Genomic DNA, 23,153 nt, shown 5'->3' on the forward strand with positions numbered 1-23,153 from the left:
AATTGTAAATATAAATAAATATATTCATTCTTTAGACCTTATATACGAGTGTTCCTCAGCCCTGGATTTGCAGATCAATCAGTACCAGGCTACACAAGAATTAGTGTTATTTACAGGGTTGTGTCTGGTTCAGCTTCAGTGGTTCTATCGGTACCGATCTCAGTTTTTCATTTCAACGGTTTTGGTCTCAGTTCTTTTTTTATACAGGCTCAGTTTGGTAACATGCACTTAAAACAAGGGGCGTCGCTGGAAAATTTTGGCCCGGGAAATTATATTCAATACAAATAGGGCCACAGCTACCTTATACTTTGAGTGCATAGTGCTCCAAGTTCTGGCGGAAGCTCCGAAAATTAAGGTTGCTTAACACAATGGTTTTCAAAGAGGGGCCGTAATGAGAGATGGGAGGCCGGGGGACGATTTTAATATTATGAATATATATGTGTAATTCTGAATTCATTTTAAAAATTGTTAAGAAATAATATGACTGATAATCAATATATTGTAGTCTCAGTTCGACTTTGTCGGTTACGGTTCTAGCGTTTCAAGAACCGGAACCCTTTGAACTGCTAGACTGATAAGGGCACAACCTTGGTATATTTATTATCCATGTCTGCACGGTATCAAAGGGGGACTTATAACTTCATCTACAGTTATTAGGAGAAGAATAAAATATTAAGTATAAATAACAAAAGATAATTATTTGTGCAAGGTAGTTGTTAATTATTTATGGGTTATTATTATTAGTAAAATGATTAAGTTCCATATGAGTATGCAGTGGATTCACGTTTATGATTATTATTTCACCCGCCCCTCCCCCCTTCACCTTCTGCAGTAAATTTGTCAAGCGTTGAACGGGCCCGGAGTTAGAAAAAAGTTTGGGACCACTATCATAGAGGATAAGATGAAACAATGAGTCAAAAAGTTGTTAAATAAGCGTTTATCAAACTTTTAAAATTGACCGACAATTCAAAAAATATTTTAGAAATATCGTAAGTTGCATTTAAACATCTGTGACTTCTTCCTCATCAATCTAGTTGAATTCTTATACAATATGTTTCTAGTATAAATATTATTTTTTTTAACTTTATAGGAATAAGAAATAAAAATATAATACTTGCCATCAAAGAAAAATGCTCACCCATGAATTTAAAGACTGGTTGAAGCTGCAACAGATTTGGAAGTCGATGGATGAGGGATTTAAACGCATATTAATTCATAATTCAACTACAAACAAGAATTTGTATGGTTTTAACAAATCAACAACCTATTTAAGAAATACAGTATCGTATCATAATACTTTTTTTAATTGCGAATGTAATGCAGAAGCAAGATTTAAGAATCATACTTTTAAAAAATCCTTGGCAACCAAAACATTTAATGAATTTGAATATTAAACTGTATATTTTATTTTTTAAATGGGTTTTTCGAAAATGATATAAGAATCATTTTTTTTGTGTTGTGCCTCAACATAATAACAATCTTGAACAAAAAACAAGCCAACGAGAAAAGAATATTTTCTTTTTTTACTTCGTATATATATACAACTTGTGCTGGGACAGTCCTTATTTATTCGGTCTAGTACAGTCTCAAGATCGGTCTTTAAGACTGTCAGTACCTGATCTAATTTAAAAATAATAAATAAAGTTGAATAACGTAATTTAAAGACGGAAATTCCTAAATAAAAACCGACAAAACATTACCTACATCCCAATATTCATAGACATATTCGAGTCACAAACAGGTATTTATTCAAATTTGTGGGATGATTTAAGATCCCCGAGAATTTGAGTAATAGTTTAGATCCTTTATTTGATTTGACAGGCTTATATTTGCCCACATGTGAGGCCTATTAAATTAATCTATCAATTTATCATTATTTTATTGTGAAAATCAATTTTGGATACTTCAAGTGCAACTTGCAGCACACCCAATGAGTAAATAATAATACATTGTTGTTAGAAACTTACCATAATTCGTCAAAGAATACAAATGCAACCCATACTCATTTTTTTTTTTAAATCATTCTAGCTTGCTTTTGTGTTGACGAGTCACAGATGGTAGTAGATAACCTCTAAATTAAAAAAAAAGGATTAGCAAGGTAACTTCATACATATAAATAATTATCGTTCTTTCAATTGGGTATGGCCCTACCTCATGCATTGTTTAAATATTGAGTAGTTATATATTATATACGTCAATTTCTATCAACAAATGATTCTTATTAACAATTTAGAAGTGCAATTATAATTAAAGTAGTCAAAATTGATACTCTCAAAAAAATAATGAGAAATTAATAGATTTATTTAAAAGGAATACTATCGAAGTCAATAAATACAATTCATCATAAAGGATCTAAACCATAGCTAAAGTTCTAATTGACTCAAACATGTCTATGAAATAAGGGGATTTTTCTCCTTTTTGTTCAAGTCTGTTTTTATGTTGAGGCACAACACCCTTTAATATACAAGTGATTGTATAATTCGTGAAAGATATGAAGCTCAAAAATTGTTCCCCCTCTACATATAATCAAAATGTGAAGATTACAAAAAATGGAACTAAATGAATAGCTTCTTTTTACATCATCAGAATGGAGTCTCACCCCCCCCCTCCTATATTTGTTCATCCTCTTGGAAAATTTTACATCAGAATTGAAAAATTCAAATCCTTTAAAAAACATTAAATACCTATTCTACAGACTTATTTATCCTCAATTCTTTTTGGAATTAGAACAAATTACGACAAAATTCGTTTGCCATATTAAATCCTAGCAATTAAATACTATATATTGCCTAGAGTAATTAAACGTCGATGAACAGACAAATGACAGACAAACTTGTTTAAATAATATAAACTAGAGTAGGTTTGCTCGGTGTTGTCTGGGGCATTAAGAAATTATGTTGGTATTTCAATGTATACATTTTACATCTTTTTTTTAAAATAGATATTGGGCTTACCTGGGACAATAAGAAACTAAGACATTAAAATTTTAGGAATTATTCTAACCTACATGTTAAACAGAGATTATAAGGTTTAAAGAAGAAAAAATATTCAAGTTAAACTAATAATGTGCTCATCTTTCATATTATTGTCAAAGATCCTTTGTCTTCTCCTTTTTTTCTTCATTAAAATCATAATGAAAATAAAACATGTTGCCTATCACCAACAAAAACAAACTAGAATGAAATTTTTAAAGTTGTAGTCTGGATTATATTAATTTTATTTTTGACGAGCTATTATTCTCCCCAAAAAAAATACATATAATGAAAAAATAAATAAATATCACAGAATTTCAGGGACTGTATCACTCTTAAATATATACTGCAAGAAGTTAGCCTGGGTATTGATCCAAATTGGGTAGGTAGCCATCAATCAGACCACGAATTCATATATGGTAATGAAAAATTTAAGGGGATTGAGATATCAGTGCTCCTCTGCACGGGAGTGCCCCAAAAGACCCTCGGGGGTAGACTGGGGCCTCAAGGAAGACAATGTACAATGTCTTCTATCAAGGATACATTGTAAATCGTCCGCTATCTCAATCCTCTTCTCGTACTGTGTGCTCTTGATAGTGACTAGGACAATGTTTTTCGTAGCAATAGACAACTAATAATGTGTTTTATCACATCGCTCCAAGGAAAATTGTAAGCAAATAACTCTTAACCTCTCAAAATTAGTAGAATTGAGATGAGTAAATAATAACGGTTGGTTTAGTATTTGACATATATGATTTATTTCAATAGCCCTAATATAGAATTAATATCTCCATCATTATACTCATCGAATTAATTTGAGTACAAAAGGTCTCTAAAGGTGCTTTTGATGACTCTGCTCCCTTGCACAGCTCGAAAAAAAGTCTTAAATGGTTCCAAGACAATTTTGACAACTTTATTTTTCTGGACTTTTGGCCTCCAAACTTGCCAGATCTGAATCTGATTGATTTTTTGTGTGGGGTACGATCGATCGACTAACCAACCAAATCACCTGCAACACCAAAGGCCAACTTATCTGTCGGATCAAGTAGGGATTCCAGGATTTTCCAAAGGACCAAGTGGTGAAGGCCTGTTCTCGCTTTCGGCCACGTATAGAGACTATAATTAAGGCTGGAGATGACTTTATTAAATAAAATAATTCAAAATATATCAAGCTTTCAGAATCTTTTTTTTTTAATCGGATAACTGGTTGAATAGAAAATTACGTATGGAAAAAAAAAATATTTTCGCGGTGTATATGAAGTAAACAAATAAATTGTGATTTTGTCCTTTTCTTGATTCTTGTTATAGATTGTTTTTGTTTTTTTTTTCTGTTGAGGCACCATATATAATTACAAATATTTAACCACATTTGTTCTGTTACCCCTAAAACAAAAATAGGTGCTGTAGTGTATAAGGATGAAATAGACTGATAACGCTATTATCGCTCACATATGTTGAAATCTGATACTTCTCGGGTAAGAAGAAAATTAACATACATTTCAAGAAATGTACCTACTACTTCAGATTAAGATAAACCCCATTCCTTCCCTTCTCTATTACGAGTTTTGCCCACCAAAAAATATATAACTCAATTTGAATAGCTACTTAAGAGCATTAACTTGACATGGAAGACATTTAAAAAAGATTCATTGCCAATGATTTTCACTCAATACATTTAGAAAACTAAAATGATATTTTATCCTTAGGTGAGTTTTATTTTATGTAGCTCGTCAATATAAAATTAGGCTAGGATTATTTTTTCCCCGAAGTTGAGTATGTATTATTCAACGGTTTATCGTCAATTTTTATGTACAAATTATTAAGCATAAATATTTAGAAGCACCACGGAAAATACTTAGAGTAGCAAAAAATCATCTTCACAATAAAAGGAATCAACATTGACAGATTATTTTTAAAAGAGGTCATATTGGATTCAAATCAAGATACATAAACCAAACGAAGGTTTTAAACTATAGATACTATTATTGGTTATCTTAAACTATAACATAAACTTGAATACACAGCCTATAACTTAGCGACATATGCCTATGAAATATTGGGCTGCATGTATACATGATGTGAAGAATGTGATATTCTCATTTTTGTTAATTTTGTTCAAGATTGTTATGTGTTCCGTCACCATATATCTTTTTAGCGGAGAGTCTCCATATATTATGCAGAATGGTATTAATTGATAATAAATTTGTCTCTTAAAAATCATTCCAAATAGCTAAACAATTTTATGAGATAACCTCTTAAACTTATTCAGTTTCTCAATCACCTTCCAAATTAATTTCAATTTATTTGCAAGGGTAGAATGTTGAACTATCCCTAGGGTGGTGATCTTCTGTCCTATTTATTTGTTGTCTTTCCACATTCAGGTCTACCGAATACATTGTATAAATTTGTAAAATATCTTGGTTTATTTTAGGCAAATAGCGCATGATAAAAATTGGACTTTAAAAATTTCTTAAATAAAAATAAATAGTGGCAAAACTTTTTAAAAAATCGATTCCAAAAACAATTTTTATAATGGTCCTTAATTTAGTTAAATGGAGTTGTACTGATTAAATATAATTAAACTTTATAGGAACTGTTTAACTTCCAACTCATCTTGTCAGCTGATGTGCCGTGCTTGTATCACGGTAAAAACTCTGAGGAATGAAAACATTATACAATACCAAGCCCAAAACAAAGTTTATATCATAAAAAAATAATGCCATGAAGTAATTTGAATTTTTTGACAGAAATACCGACTGTCTCAGAGGAAATTTACAATTTGAGATTCTGCGAGTTTTTGAGATTAATAAAGGACACTCTAGTGACCATTCTTGTAATATCAATTGGTATGATTGACTTATTTATCTAACTACTAGATGATTTTGGGCCTTTTCCCCGTTTCTTATTGGTGCAAAGGCTGCATGATACAATAAAGGTAACAACGTTCTAGAGAATAATTTCTCCCGAGGGCTTTGTTCACTGAGCTACGTCACTCCATATGCTTTTAAAAAATATTTGCTAAAAAAACGAAGAATCAAAATTTAAATTTGTGAATTTTAAAATATTAAACTCCTCCCTTAAAACCGACACTAACCAGACAAAGTTCTCTGCTCTTGGAAATCCAACTATGTATAAGTCATAAAATTAAAATAAATAAAAAACCTCCAAAAGATCATGTGTTGTACAAAATACAGTTTCTACAGGGATCGTTCGTTATAAGATGAATTAATAAACATTCTCAGCGCAGAGAAAACTTTAAGTGATTGATTATAAAAGGAGATATGTATTTTTTAGTTTCCTAAGATTATACGGAGGTCTAGTCTAACTATTTATACTTCTTCATTTGTATATGTTATTTTAACTGAAAATTCTATCTATATACATACATAATACGTAAAAACTGTTATTTTTAAAGAAATAATTAGATTTTCTAACACATTTTATGCTGTAGTTTTTATAACCAATAAGATAATGCTATCGTCTGGTGTGTGATTGTTCGTACTATTATTATTTATAGTACTTATAGTACCTAGCGTGTATTACAAATAAGTAAATGAATATAAATATTCTTATATACACTATTAAATTAACAAGACGGATTTGTAGTAATAAGCATCAACTGTAGTCTTAATAATCATTTCTATATAACCAAGTTTGAAATATCTTATAAAGTATAAATAGAACTATAACAAGTATGTCCCTTGAGCAAGGTCTTGATTTTAGTATAATCGGAGCCTGGGGCAAATGTAAATGAGAAGCCTTTTACTTCTTTTTAAATTACCCTTTTATTTAAGAAGACATTTTTTTTTTTTTTGGAGAGGCCATTGAAATTTTTCATGATATTTATAGAAAGACGTTTTCTTAGAAAATATTTATAATTTTTAGTTACCTTTTTTTTAGGAAAGACAATGTCTTCTTTCTCCTTAATTTATTTTCATAATTTACTTATTGACATTTTTTAGAAAAAAAAATGAGTTTCCATTTTTAAAACGCCAATAAAATAATATTTTTATAATTTTTTTATACAAATTTATTCTTAGTGTATATGTTTCAGTTTTTACAAACTTATATCCAGCACGGGGCCTCTAGTCGAGTGAGGCATTGAACAAGTGTAACCCCCCACCATCGGTTCAAATGAAGGGCAATGTCTGTTATAAGGAGGGTTTTGGAGTCTTTGTCCCGGTCTCCAACTTGATATTATAAAAAGTGAAAAAAATAATAATAAAAAGTTTCTTTTTTAAGTCATTTAAACAAAAAAAAAAGTAAAGAGCGTCCCAAACATTATTTTCGGAAAAAAAAAAATAGGGATTCGAATTTAAATTCGGAAGAAAAAATAAATCGAAATTTGAAAAAAGGCCTTTGCAAAGGACTAAAGCAAGTGCCCCCTCCCCCTTGGGTATCATTATGGATAATGTCAGTTTTAGGGGGGTATTAGAGTCCTTTGTCGGGGTCTCACACTTGATTTTATAGAAAGTAGGGCCCTGTAAAAAAAACTGTAACAAAAAGGTCATTTAAACAAAACATAAAGAGGTTCTCAAATATTATTTTCGGAAAAAGTAGGGATTCGAATCTATATTTGGGAGAAAAAAAGAATCGAAAATAAATTACAATAAAAAAAAAGGAAAGAAAATCGCTTTTGCACATATATAGTTGTTTTAGGGGGCCCAGTGTTTCAAGTAAAACAGATCCTTCCATTGATAAAGGTGCCATTGATGTGAGACAAAGTGAATATAAAGATGATTTAATTGATGTACTTCTATCAAGTTAAACATATTAAAAAGAATAGAAAAGGGGAAGATATACATGTGCAATAAATCCCGTGAACGAAACTTAAGCCATGTCTAAAGAAGGAATCTTTGTAAAGAAAAAATACAGTTTAGGAAATAAAAAAGTTAAGATGGTTGTTGAGTATGCTCTTTTCTCTTTTTTGCTCATTATTTAATAGGATGTCGTGGTGTTAAATTATATCTCTGAAGTAAGAACTCTCGCCTATCTTTGTTGTAAATTGTTTTAAAAATGGATAATAAAATAAATATATGCGAGTTTAGGAATAGTTATATTAATAATAAAATTATATAAATCATTTTCTCTCAATTCATATAAAATACAACTGATATTATTAAGGGTCTTAATTCAGTATTAATATGAGTCTCACTCCCTCTGTCTCCAAGGCTCTTCCCAGTAATCATATCCCTAGTCATGTCTGATCAGAGTAGTCAAAACATAAACACTTTGGGAGAGGTGGTAAATTGTAATTCAGAAGGGCCGTACATATAAAACATTAAATTTATCTTCTGACCTTGGAAAACAGGGAATATGCACGCTACTGTGGTAAGGAAAATGCCCTCTCATATTCAATGGTCCTCTGTTAATGATATTTTTTTAATTAACTTTAATAAAATTATATATAATCAATGAATGTAATCTCTTCAATTATGATCATTATAATTTAAAAAAATGATTATTATAACTTACCAAATGAGCAGTAAAGAATAAAAAAAAAATATTGAAAAATATTTTTATATTTTTAATATTATTTATGTACTTGTATATCATAAGGAGCATTTGTTAGAATTGTAAAAAATATGACTTAGAACAAGTGTGGTACTTTTTGGACATATTGAACATGTTTTTCCTTGAAAGATGGAGAGGAAAAGTGAAAATTTGTTCGGGCGTTATAAGTGTAACTCCTTATTGGACTTGGAGTAAGGGGGGGGCGGGGCGGGGCGATTTGATCATTTTTTCAAATTTCCACTATGGACAGGTCCTGATAGGAAGAGTTGGTTCTTACAATAATGAAGAAAAAAAAATTTAATACGTAACTTAAACAGTTTTTTGTGGAATTCACTTAAAGATGATGTACTATATTCATCTTTTAATCATTAATATTTTTATATTAAATTTGTGTGAAGATTTTATACTCGTAATTAGTTTCTAATACACTAGCAAAATTTATTTGATAATAAAATTTTCCCTTAAAATGGCTTACAATGCTTGTGTTGACAAACACTCTTACTTTGGTTCAAGATTTATTCTTATACGTACATTGATTCTTCAATACCTGGTCATTTAATTTTGTTTGTTTTCAGATGATAAAATTCACCGAGAAAAAGATGAAAATAAAATAACAAATATAAATAAAGTAACTGACCACTAGTCGGATCTAATCGATTTCTCACTCGAAAGGGCAGTCAAAATGACAAGTGTAGTATATTATTTTGTTTAAGGGCTAAAATTTACACAAAAAAACATACTTGTCAAATAAAATAAGCCGTCAGATGAGAAATTGTTTTATTTCGAAGTGCAACTACAAAGAAAATTATAATGATATGAAGTTTTAAATGTTAAACTATTAGTCAAACAATAAACACAAAATGTAAGCTTAACAATTGATATATAATCTTTCCCACCGAAAAGAATTATTAAAAAACAAAATTAATTTATATTAAAATTTGTTAAACCTTTGCATATATGTATTTTTTATGCTAAGAAAATACCTACTTCAAAAACTTCCTTCAACAATCAAAGAATTAAAAATATTAAATTTTTTTTAATATAATTCATATTGGCCTGCAATTTTTTTTCCCCCAATTCTGTGTTCTCAGTCCAAGCACAGCCTCTTAGTTCGAGGATCTACACATATCTACAGTTATTTATTATTACGTATTGCAAAATTGATATATGAATCTACTATAAAAGATCAAGGAAATATTTGTATCAATTGCATTTCACAAATTCTAAAGATCAACATCGGAATTGTACGTAGGAAGACCAGAATGCATTTATTCATATGTCAACATATTTCATTCTTTAACCAAATGACCGATGGGAACCTACTTCAGAGTCGTCACTTGAAAGAAGGATTGAAGAGATGCCCTTTGATCCGTCGTGGATCAGACATTTATTCGTATATTAGTTATGGCAATGAAATTAGTTAACTCTTCTGGGATACACGTGATTTAATCATTTAATATATAATGTGTGCTTACTTACGTCTTGGGTGTAGAAATCCTAGACCCGTCTGAGACGGCTATATTTTTTTGTCGGACCGAATTAGTTTGGTCCAACAAAAAAGCTCGGTCTGAACCAGTCTCATAAAAATTCGGTCTATATCGGTCCAAAGGAAAAATTCGGTCTAGTTCAGCCCCAAAAAAATCGGTCTAGACCTATTTTACAGATAGATTGTTTATAACATGGCATCAAATGTTTGTTTTTCTCAAGTAGAATGACGTTATACGAAGTTTAAACCAATAGCTCGGATTAATTTTGATTCCGCCCTTTATTATATGTATGTATACAGTTTTTTTTCTAGAACTTATCGTGTACTTTTGAAATTTTTTTGAAAAAAATGAATGATTGTTGATCTAGAAAAAAAGGGTATCTCAAAATATACGAGACCGCAAAAAATCGGTCCATAAAGTGATACCAAATCAAATTTGGTCCATAAAGTCAGACCGAAAAAAAAATCGGTCCACGGTCTGAAACAGCGGTCTGTATCAAAAAATCGGTTTACAAAAAATAACCCAAGACTGAACCGAAAAAAAATTCGGTGCTGGACAGAGTCTCAACACTAGTGCTTACATAAACTCATTAGATACAAGGTCTGTATTCTTTGTTGTCTCCAAGTTGAAACACAAATATTTATTAAACTGAAATTTGCCTATTTATTTACTTTATGCTTGCATATGAAATTCAGTGTCTTTGGCAGGACAATATTAGTCCATGAAAGTTTTTCATTAAGTATTTTATAAGGAATGGTAGATTGATTTGGTTTATCTTTAGTAAATTACTACAGTACTTTAGTTATTCTCCTTTTTCCTTTTTTGTGTACTCTCTATTTCCAGAGTGGTCCATTAAAATCTGAACACTTTGAATTTAAACGTCAACATGATATAATTGATTAATTAACAATAGAATTTCAAAAAAAATAGTACTCTAAATATATGTGTGTCTGAACCGTCTTAATTACTAATGTATTAATGATAGCTTTCAGGCCTGGTTAACAAGGAATTTGAGCGCCTCGGTGTTTGGATGACAGACACTACAGGCCTTCCCCTCGATATGCACTCAAAAGGTGAAGTCAAAAGGATTGAATGGTGGTTAAAAATAAATAAATAAATAAAGAGTTCAAAAGAACTCAAAAGACTCTTTTAAAAGAATCTTGCAACGGAGGAGATGGATTTCTTTCATTGTTGGTGTCTAAAGTGGCCTGATCACCTTCACAATACACTTTCGAACCACTTTTTGATAGATGATTCGACAGCCTTATGCGAATCCCTGAGATCTCTTGAATGGGTGTTCATAGACTTTAGGGGATTGGCATGAGCTGTTTTCTTTAACTCCTCCGGATCCAGTTTGGACTTTTTGACAGAGCCTTTCTTCCTCTCCAACGTTACGGACTTGTTGATGGCTTAGACGGGGACTTGTTGATGGCTTAGACGGGGACTTGTTGATGGCTTAGACGGGGACTTGTTGATGGCTTAGACGGTGATCCTGAAGACCCCCATATGCTTGGAGTGTGCGAATGGAAATTCTTCGATCACGTTCAATTGTAATTTTCTCGACTTGTACTTAATAGAGAGTTCTAGTTTGCTCTGTTTTGTAACTAATTGTTTATGCTCCAAATATGAATTAATTTCAATAACGCAATCTCCATTAATTATTGTATTACTAAGTGTTCAGATTCAGTGGACCACTCAGTAGGTACACTCTCATTTTTTCTAGTATTCCTTGCTCAACTTTGAGATAAATCATTCCAGCTAGCTTTTGTGTGAAGGGTCACATATTTTCAAATAAATATATTTTAATCGCTTCATTTATGTAAATGAGAAATTGTAACCTTATGAATTAATTAAAAAAAACTGTTTAGTCGGGTAAAATTAAGCATTTACATACGTAGAGTTAAGAAGGGATTTAGTGATATGAAGCATCTGCATTCTTATAGGGTATAAATTTACCCACAAAGCCTACAAATGAAGCATAAAAGTTGCTTGATTAAATCAAAAGGAATTAAACGAAACATAACCATATATATAAATCATATATTCCCTTGTGGAAACATTTGTCCTACAGTGTTGTACCACCCCTTATATATTTGGTGCAGTACAGTCTTATATCTGGTCTTAGCTGTCCTTAAGACCGTTTGTCCTTTGGATTGTCAGTACTAGAACTAATTTTAAAAAATGAGAAAAAGAGTTGAGATATTTATGACTAATATATTATTTTGCCAGAAGGTGACGCCACCCTCTCTCACATTGTTTATAAACGAATATAAGTAAACAACGCTCATTCCACATTTGTCCCAATTTTTATTTAACTAATAATGAGAAATGTTTACAGATTAACTATAACTAATTCAAATTCGACCAATCAATGTTTAGAATACTGATGTGGAGGAGGAGTAGAAACATCTAAAGCTGACAACAAAATAAAATGTAATAATTTGTGTAAGTGAGGATATTGAAGGGACAATTCTAAATTGTGGGTTGAAATCCAAATGGTAGACATAAATTCAAACCGTGGGTCAATATGTCAATTGTAAACAGAAATTTAAAGAGTGGATTAAAATACATAAAGCGTATTTATTTCTGATTTATTATTTAAGAAATCGTCATTTTTTTTTTTTTTTCTTCTGATCAAGATAATTTTTTTGGTAATAGGTAACTTCGTATAAAACATATTTGCATAAGGACAATTCCTACAAAACATTTTTGTATAAGGACATTTCGCATAAAACCATTTCGTATAAATTTATGAGAAAACGGGGCATACACTTTATGAATTGTCATTTTATACCCCGAATGTTGGGGGTGTTTTCGAGTAGTACTGGTAATAATTAAGTAATTACTAAGAGCCCCATACAACCCCCCAATTGTACCCCGAATGTTGGGGGTATTTTAGGGTACCTCTGGGTTTCAAAACGGATGCAACCCATCCCCGATACTTGTAGGAAATAAATAACCCCCCAATTGTATCCCGATTGTTGGGGTGTTTTAGGGTACCTCTGGGTTCCAAAACGGATGCAACCCATCCCCAATACTTGTAGGAAATAAAGAACCCCCCTCCATCCCCCGATTGGACCCTAATGTTGGTATGTTTTCGGGTACCGCTAGGACCCAAAATGGGATGCAACCTAACACAGATACTTGAAGAAACTACAAAAAGCCCTTCACTAGCCCCTAATTTTCCCCCGAACATATAGGAGGAACATATAGCAGATTATAGTTTTAAGCCAATAAGAACCCGAAAACACCACCAAACATTGGGGGGTTATAAGGAGCTCTTAATTGTTTTTTCAAGTATGCGCGGTAAGTTCCATACCATTTCGGAACTTGGCGGTACCCGAAAATACCACCAAACATTCGGGGTTTGAATTGGGAGGTGGTGACGGGCTCTTAGTAGTTACTCAAGTATTGCCGGTACCCGAAAAATCCCCAATATTCTGGGTACAAAATGACAATTCATAAAGTCTATTAAAGTTTCCTCATAAATTTATACAAAATGCTTTTATAAGAAATATCCTTACATATAAATGTTTTATACGAATGGTCCTAATGCAAATATGTTTTATACGAAGATACCGTACACCATTTTTTTTTTTTTTTTTTTTTTTTGTTAGGCTCCGTGCAACTTTTTTGATAGTTAAAATAACTATTAAATATAGAAGAATGTTAAGTATATTATATTATACCGCCAATAACTGTTAAAAAACCCAAGCTGGCATTAATCTATACTCGAATACTTTTAGTTTTGCTCGTTCGAGTTTAGTCAAATTTTTCAAAAAATATTTTGGGCGAATTCGAGGAATTTTCAGAAAATTGTCTTCTTTAGCAAAATATTTAAACACTAGGGCAAAGTCCTATGTATGTTAAGCTAATATAAAATTACGTAAAATTTCAACTTCTTTTTTTAACTAAGGCGTTACTAGGATTTTCTTAGGGGAAAAAGCTTATTGACAATTTTATCTCACCATTTTGAGAGATTGTTTCTTTTTATATATGGTAAATTTGACAAAAGAAATATGATAATAGTTTTTTAGGAAAGACAAATTTGGTAAAAATACTATTTTTTACTGTTTTTTTTTTGTTTTTTTGGACTATAAAGATAATCGTAGAAAAAACGTTTCATAACAATCTAAAAACACAGGGGGGTATTAAACCCCCCCCCCCGTAGTCACAGGCCAGCTTTAAACCCACATGTAGCTAAACTTCTTTAAAAAAATTACAGGAGCACTAAACCCCAAATTGATTTGTCTACACAGCTCACTCTACAAAAATTCATGGTGGTAATACTAATCTCTGGTCGAATGTTTTGATCATTCGAGTGCGTTTTTAGTGTAGTTATTCTAATACTATTTCGGGTGTGTTGGAGTAATTTGAAATTTATCAACTTCGTAGAATTGAGGTTTTTTTTAGATCGAGTAAACCTTGAATTTAACACAATTTTGAGGCGTCCACAGGATTATATTTTGGGCGGGGCTTGGTTTTGGGAATTTTTTCAAAAAAAATTGAAAAATTTAGTTTATAAAAAAAGAAAAATTTAAATATTAAATAGTTTGGACAAAAATTCAAAAATCCATAGTTATTCTCAAAAAATTGGAAAAATAATTCAAAAATTCATAGCTGTTGGCAAAAAATTAAACTTTTTGGGGAAAAAATCATACATTTAATTTTTTCGAAAAATATTTCACAAATTTACAACTATTCACAAAAAAATTTAATTGTTCAAAAAAACATTTTAAAATTAAAAAAATTTCAAAAAATCCAAATCCATCAAGAGAATTATATTTTTTTGGATTATAAACACATGGATATTCGCAAAAAATTAAATATTTTGGGGAAAAATTTCAAAAATCTATGGCTATAAAGAAAAAGTAATTTAAAAAATTATATATATTTATTAAATTTTCTAGTAAAAAAAAATGTTCCTTTTTTTCGAGGGTGGGGGGAGGGTACAGCCCCTCTGTTGTTTATAAAAAATTAATATAACTTCTTTTTCTAAAGATGGAAACACTTTATCTGGCTTCATTAAGAAAATATAGCCCAATGATACATTTCAAAATCCTTACATCAATAAACAACAGATTTCAATCCAAGTTTATAAAATACACAAAACCTTTTTCTTTTTCCAATATGATATACGTATATTTCAAAAAAATTGAAATGATTGTATAACAATTTTGTTGTTATTGATATATCGACATCATCAGAAGGTTAAAGGTGATTTTGAAACATGAAGAGAGCGAGAAAGGCACTTGAAATGTAATAGGGCCTAATAACAGACTTTCTATGAGTCTAAAAACACTTATATAATCAAGAGAATAACTAACTTTTGACGTTTCATGACGTATCCTTTAATAATCAAATCGATAAAAAAGATTGAGAAGATTTGTCAGGGACATTTTTCCCGGGAGCAATTTGGAGCAAAGATAAATATGCACGGTTTTTTTCTTAAATTTGAATTTAATTACAAATTTTGTTGTGCTTAGAAAAGAAACTTTTAACCCTTGGTGTATTTTTAAGAAGATAAAATGCAGGTCCTTTTTATGTATTTTTTTTTTCTAATGATTAATACTTTTTTAAGAAAATATTTAACAATTTTGTAAGAATCTACTCTTTGAAGGATGATTATTTTTTGTTATCAAGTGGGCTCGGGCGAAATGACTCAAATGCCCAGTGATCCATAAAACATGTCCTACCGGTATGGAGTAAAATATGTAGTTCCTCCATTCTACTCCAAGTATAAATGGGACTTTCGCTTAAAACTCCCAAACCACGACTTTTTTTCTTTCTATCTTTCATGAGCACATCCACTAGTTATTACTTTATGCACAGTTGTTCAGTCTTCAAGAATTAAATAATAATTAATACAGCTATGAAAAATAAAAAATGGCGATTTAGATTTCCAACTAGAAAAAAACCGCTCCCTCTTTCAAAGACATTTTACATATACCTCTGGTAGTCCCTCTCGTGAAGGGGCCCCGAATAATTGTACAAGTGTTATTTTTGACATAATATTTAAAAATTGTTTTGTATAACTTAACATTTAATTGAAGTGTTCCAATTTCGTCTTGTGGTAAATTTATTTGGGACCAAAGCATTGCTGCAAATACGTCAGTGCCAAAACGATCCAATTTTATAATAAAATATGTACTTAATTTGCAATTTAGTACAATATTAGCAGATTGTTATGTCATATTTAGTTACAATTAACATGAGTCCTTTTATTGACCAACTACACTTAATACTATTATTTCATTTTAATATGTTAAAACTACTTATTTATGAGCAATATAACTTTGGGCGTTTCAAGCTTATAATGTTCAACAGAAACCTTATAATTAATTAAGGTTTCTTTTATCAAAAATACACAAATAATGCATTGACATTTCAATAAATATTTAATTATTCATCGAAAGTTATACAATTAGGTAATTCTTAACCTTATTTTTGATTGTAACTTGTACAATTTGCTTCTACAAGTTATAACTTGTACACATTTGGCACAATAATAAATATAGGTCGATTTTTGGTCCAGCAACAGGCAAAGTAGAACTATGCCTCTTCCCGTATGTAGTCTTCTCAATTGTCCGTATCGTTTGTCGTTGAGTCTTTAAGTCAATTTTTGGTGGAGTATGGGACAAAGAGGCAAAGGTGAACGATGAAATTATACTCCGCAAGAAGCACGAAAAAAGATACAGACAATAGGGAAGGGTCCATAGGGCAAAAGCCCTTTTATACAACAAAAATCGACCTAATATATGTATATCCAAATTTAGAAAAAAAGAACTTTAAAAAAAATGAAAAATTTTATTTCCTAAAAAAGTGTAATTTTTTTAAGAGAGTCAAATTAAAAAAAGAAAGGAGGAAAAAGCCATTGCACAGTTATCCCTCATTTGGTTACCTGGGTGCTGCAGGTTGAATTTAAATGACTACAAGTATTGGGTTCGTCTTTGGATCGACTAAAGACCCTCGGTCCTTCGGACTGTCAGCAATAGAACTCATTAAAAAAAAGATGAAATAAAGTTGAGTGATGTCATCAAGGACCGAACATAAAAGGTTTAGGACGGATATTCAAGACCAAACTTCCTTAAAAGTTTAGGATATTCAGGAATGAATTGGACCGAACCGAGACTACACTGGACGAGACTGCCGTCTTCAGCCATAAATAAGGTCTGACACAACACTATTAATGACTACATTTAAGTCTTAAAATACTAATTGCTTCCTTGGATGACAAAACATTTCTCTGAAAATCAAGTATTCTTCTCACAGGATGGAGTTCCTGCAAAAACCGCCAAAATTATGCAAACATTCCTGGCCAAAATTACCCAAACATTCTTGTCCAAAATTACACAATCATTCTTGGTCAAAAAAATCCATTTCTGGGAAAAAACAAAGTGGTCACCCCACAGCCAGATGTGAATCCGTTTTATTCGGCCGCATATTCAGATGAATACACGTTAGTGTGGGAGTGCCATGAAGGCAACTGTAAATAAGGTCTGGATTAGAATGAATCCGGGCTACACACGTAAGACTTTCATCGCTTTCTGAAAGAGAATTACTACCATATTTACAACCTGTATTGCGTCAGTCTTTATTTAAGGGCGAAGACCGCGGTTCAGTTCAGTCCCACTTGTCAGTCCCCAAAGAAGGTAAAATCAATCCCTCGTGACGTAATTATTGATTTTTTACTTTTTCTTATTAGTCTGTTATATAATAGACTAAATTATATAACTAAGTAAAAATAATGTATGTTCCTATTATATTGCATAATAATGATAATATAAATATTTTTTGCTAGGTATGTGCAATGCTATTAAACAATATCTGATATATCTTATTTGTCTTAATATAATGCCAGTGAAGGACCGGTCCCAAGTCTGGACTCGACTGGGCCGAATAAATAAAGACCGACACAACACTAGTGACAGCTGATGGTAGCAGTCTTGAATAAATATATCACGTCGTTAACTTAATTGTGCCACGCAACCTCTCCTCTGAAATTAAATTAAAAAAGGCCCGAAATTATATGGTAGTTAACCAAATAAGTCAATCATGCCAACCTTGATATATCTGTTATGTACTCCCAGACTATCACTTCTTCCCCATTTTTAAAATGAATTATATATATATATATTTCGTAATATGAAAATCTACATAGTATATTATTCGATGCCGTATTATGACATTGCTTAGTAATATTCTATTGAAAGCTTAGCTATAAATTTGTATTTCTATATGATAGCCAAAATTTATTTATATAAATAATAAAATGGCCAATATATATTCTATAAACGACGAGGGATCAACAAGAAATTGTATTCCTGTTCTTTTGGAAACTGAGCATAAGTAAAGAATAACTTATTATTTTTGTTTATTTATCAAAAAGAATACATTATGAAATAGCCATGACGAATCAAGCGAAAGGAGGGAGTTTATGGCTGACAACAAAATACATTGGGTATTATTGCGTTAGCGAAGTAACGCGCTGATAAATATACCAGGCATCCTTTGGAATAATTTGTTAATATTTTTTTTTAATATGAAGCAATTATGTATCGAAATACAATTTCCCACCCAATCGTAAGTATTTTGGAAGGTTATACAAATAACTATCAGTAGGGTTTTGGTAGAAAAAAAGTATATCTCCATTAAAGAGGACCAATAATCAATTAATCGAATAGAGGGATAATATTCTCGTTCTGTGACCTCTCTGACGTTACTTAAGAGCAAAGGAAAAAATCAATTAACATTAAGAAAACAATAGTAAGAATATTGATTAATAGTTGGTTCTCGTTAACCTCAAAACAAAATAGAAATAAATACACGGAAATGATTACTACTTCATTATCAAACGAGTTTAAGGATATAATATATATATGTAACTGTGAAATGTTAAAAATACATTCAAAAAGACATTTGTGCCCTGTCAATATAAAATCACGCTAGAATTTTTTTATTATGCCATAATTGAGTGTGTGGATTATATTTTTATTTTTCAGCGAATTGTAGTTAATTTATATCGTCAAATCACTCTTATTAACTCTTTGAAGGATCCTCAAATAGCACTTAAAGTAGCCAAAATTGATCTTTAAAAAAAAAACACTCTAAAATAACAGATTTTATTTGAAAGCCCATATCGGGGCCAATATAAGAACTTTAAATCAAATGAAGGCTTTGAACTATAGCAAAAAATCTTAAGTATCTTTACTCGTCCCACAAATTCAAACATTATAATGAATTCAAATAGGTCTTTGAATTATTCATCCGTATATAAAATATAATGTAATAAAATAAATTAGGATTTTCCCTTCTTCTTGATTTTTGTTCAAGATTGTTTTTATTTAGACGCATCACATTTTGTAAATGTATCATTTATATATATTATTAGTATTGATAATTTTTTTTTATTATCTCAGACTATGGACTACATTTTGATCGTTTCAAATCGAGAGCCTTTTTTCATTTTTGCATGAATTTATTTTTATTGCGGAAACATAAAAGCAATCTTGATTCAAGAACAGGAGAAAATCCCAATTTTCAACATATTTCGGTCCCTTATAGGCTTTTTATTTAAAAAAATTATGGGATATCTAAGGATGGAAAATCTAGTTTACAACCTTTATTTGATTTATCATACTTAATTTAACTACGATATGGCTCATTTAATAAATAATCTATCACATTCTAAAGTTTTCATTGTGACGATGATGAGCTTTTTCTAATATAAATACAATTTGTGGCACTTTCAATGAATAAATCATAATATATTTTTGGTAGAAATGAACGCTAATTCATTCGTGGAAGAATTCAATAATTATAGTTTGCTTTCTATTTTTACGTGACTAGGATTATTTAAAAATTGGAACATATTCAACTCAAAAACTTTACTCGTGGTTGAAAAAAAAAAGGATTATGTATGCTTTTAAAGAAACATGTATAACAATGATATTTGGTACAAAACATTGTTTTCCCCTTTGCTATTTAAAAAAATAATAATTATTAAAATCCTCTGTTATTACTCATTATAATAAAAACGAAAATAATGAAGTCATAAAATATCAAATTGACATAGCAATGTTTGTAAAATTTAATTGAAACATGCACAAACAAATAACAATAGTCATTCGCTCAATTATATTAATTTGTAAACTCTTAATTACTCGAACCGGATCGAACTATAAAAGTTTAAAATATAGTTCATATCGGAGAGGCTTCAATATTTCTATGAATCGTCGTTTATAAACATTAAAAAGCTATGGATGATTATCATTTATGTCATGAATTGGATAATAATTTAAAAAAATGCCATCTTGGGGGCTCAAAATAGATATTTGTACTTGACAAATTTACCATAAATCTTGATATAACTCTATTAAATGGATTTATGAATAAAAAAAGACATACCGCTTGAATTGAATACTACTTAATGTCAATAATAAACAATGATATTTGAATTAAATCAAAGTAATTTGTACCAAAAATCACTAAAAATATCCTGATTTGTGCAATGATTGTTATTGTTATTATTTTTTTTGATCCATTAGAAATGTAAAAGATAGGATATTTAGAGAAAAATATTTTTTCCTACTTTCCAATGTACTAATTAATTTTTAACTACAATATGGAAATAAGACTGTATAATGATTTACTGACGTATTTTTAGAATATATTATGGTAAAATATACATATGATAAAACTAGGCAACAGTGGGATACATTTTTGATAAGCAGTAAAATTTAAGCCCTTTCATTGGTTGGTTTCATTTTGACATCAATAGTTTAATACTTTCCTTAATACTAATATAAAAAAAAGGTTGTTATTCTTTTAAAACTCGATTATTTAGGCCCTCAAAATGGCCGACATCGCCAATGCGGACGTTACACGAAAACATTATATACCAAAGACTTATGCAAGTCCGTCTTTTCGTGTTGATGTATATATCAATAGAATTTGGATACAATCTTTATAGGGCAAATACCTTATAATTATGTATTGAAAATATGTAATTGACTTTGTATTGAAGTGTTCCAAATTAAAGTTTGTCTGAAAAAGCCCAATAAACAGATCAGGCTTTAATGTAAGTGAGTCCTAGGTCTAATATAAATTTACGAAACATTAAAAAAACAACTATTTTAGTAAATTAAAAGCGGGGCTCTTCATATTTTTCAAAAGACCTTTTTGAGTAGTCTTTTTTACATAAATGATTTGTATTGTCATTGAATGACTGCTTTTTATCATATTTTACAAATAACTTTTTTTTAGAAAAGCCTAAGATTTGATTTTTTTTAGAAAGGTTAATTTATTTTACATTTATATTTTTAAAACATTCCTAAACATTAGTAACAGATCTAAGGGTACATTTATAATCAACAATTATTTAATTCAAGAATCTAGGCATTGGTCACAATTCTGCAGCTGAAGTAGAATTAATTTGAAATTAGGCATATTTTGATTTACTATTTGAAGAGGGCACGAGCCCATAGGGCTTTCTGTAGCTACAGCACTATTTCGAAATTCAAGTATCTATCACATACTTATATAAATAAATTATTATCAATGAGAATTGAGTATGTCTCGTTTTAAGTTGCATCATAATTGAAGGAGTCGCCATCTTACCACATAAAATGGACAAATTTACCACGAAACTTTATTAAACTTTATCAAATGGATGTATGAATAAAAAAAAAGACTGAATATCTCCATTGAATACTTCTTGATGCCAATGGTAAACACTGATATTTGAATTAAATCAAAAGTAGCATTTAATAAAAATGGCTAGATTTGTTCATTTTTTCAGGATCGATTTAACACAAGAAAAGCAGGATAATTGATATCTTATTCTTTCAATTAGAATAGACAATTTTTACCTACAATATGGAAATAGATTGTATAAGGATGTAATAACGTATTTTTAATACATTTTAGGTTCATAAATTTAATAAAACTAGGCAATAAAGGGACATATTTTAAATATACAGTAAGATACCATTTTTCAAAACCAATAGTTGACTTAATATAGAATAAAAAATGGTGTTTTTTCTTATAAAATTTAGTTGTTTAGGTTTTCAAAATGGCCGACATCAACAACCTAACGTTGCATGAAAACACGTTGTACAAAAACAACAACAAAAATCGTCTTGTTTAAAATGTAACCAACAGTTATTGCCAACAATACCCAAGTGTAAATACCATCATGTAAAGCAGCTGATAACAGCATAAAAATATCAGATCAAAGAAGTAATACCGTGTACAATTGTTTTTTGCACGCTTAAAAAAAGTGTGCATTTTCCCTTCTCTAGACTAATCGTCCCTAAGGGATTCAAAAAAATGAAGTAAAAAACTTTGTTTCCGTTGAAGTCCATTATTTAGCTTCAACGATTGGTCGATACTGAATAACACATGCTTTGACATTGAAAAATAAATTATAAGCCAATGAAAGGGGATCTTTAAAAATTTTATGGTTTATTTTTTATTTTTTACATCTTCCCTCAAGTCTCAAAAATCTTCCCAGTCAATTGGAGAGAGGAGAGGGAAGGACTGCAAAGGACTGCACTACATAAAAAAAACCTCAATAGAATGAGTTAAACTTGTAATAAACAAGATAAACACATGTTACCTCATAATAAATAATGGTAACAAAGGCACCGGAAATAAAAAAATACAAATGTTATCAACGTTTTGTGGAGAATTATTATTTTTTGATTCAGAGAAGAATTGGTGTTCGAGTCTATGTACTACATGTAACTTTTTAGAAAGAGTGTGTGTTTATATGGATACATCATTTTACCAGCTGTGGACAACTTGTGAACTAAAACAAAAAGCTATATTCATATATTTCTGTTATATTTGCAATCTCACAGCTAATAGAATATTTAACCTAAAAAGCGTTAGATATTTTTTTCTAATTAGGAATCTGAAGAGAATTTTTTACTTTTCAATGCTGGGTTGATTATTATAGGTGTAAAAATTATATTTTGCCAAATTTGATAGACGACTGTGTTGGATCAGTCCTAGAACGGATTTCTTAATCAGTCGACTCCCCTCCCCCTTTTTTTTTTTTTTTTAATTATTGGTCCGATCTTTTTTCATATCTAACAGTCCTGAGGACTGATTAATTGGTCTCTCAGTCCTACCGCCCTAGCTATCTTTTTATTTTCTTCGCTCAGAGCTAGGATTG

The 23,153-nt window shown here is 30.4% G+C and overlaps 1 protein-coding gene across 2 annotated transcripts in view; it reads right to left on the reverse strand.

The window, feature by feature from the left end:
• The window catches only part of LOC121123437 (uncharacterized), a 122,136-nt gene that overhangs the window by 94,181 nt on the left and 4,802 nt on the right, over window positions 1-23,153 (reverse strand). The window contains exon 1 of one of the 2 annotated variants that reach the window (XM_040718555.1): window positions 1,139-1,222. The exons of the other annotated variant lie outside the window; for it this stretch is intronic. Coding sequence (XP_040574489.1) covers window positions 1,139-1,207 — 69 coding nt within the window. The 5' untranslated portion in view covers window positions 1,208-1,222. Of the gene's footprint in view, window positions 1-1,138; window positions 1,223-23,153 lie in introns of those variants that run through there. 2 annotated transcript variants of the gene reach the window in all.

The sequence above is a fragment of the Lepeophtheirus salmonis genome, chromosome 8 (assembly GCF_016086655.4).
Source record: "Lepeophtheirus salmonis chromosome 8, UVic_Lsal_1.4, whole genome shotgun sequence".
NCBI lineage: Eukaryota > Metazoa > Arthropoda > Copepoda > Siphonostomatoida > Caligidae > Lepeophtheirus > Lepeophtheirus salmonis.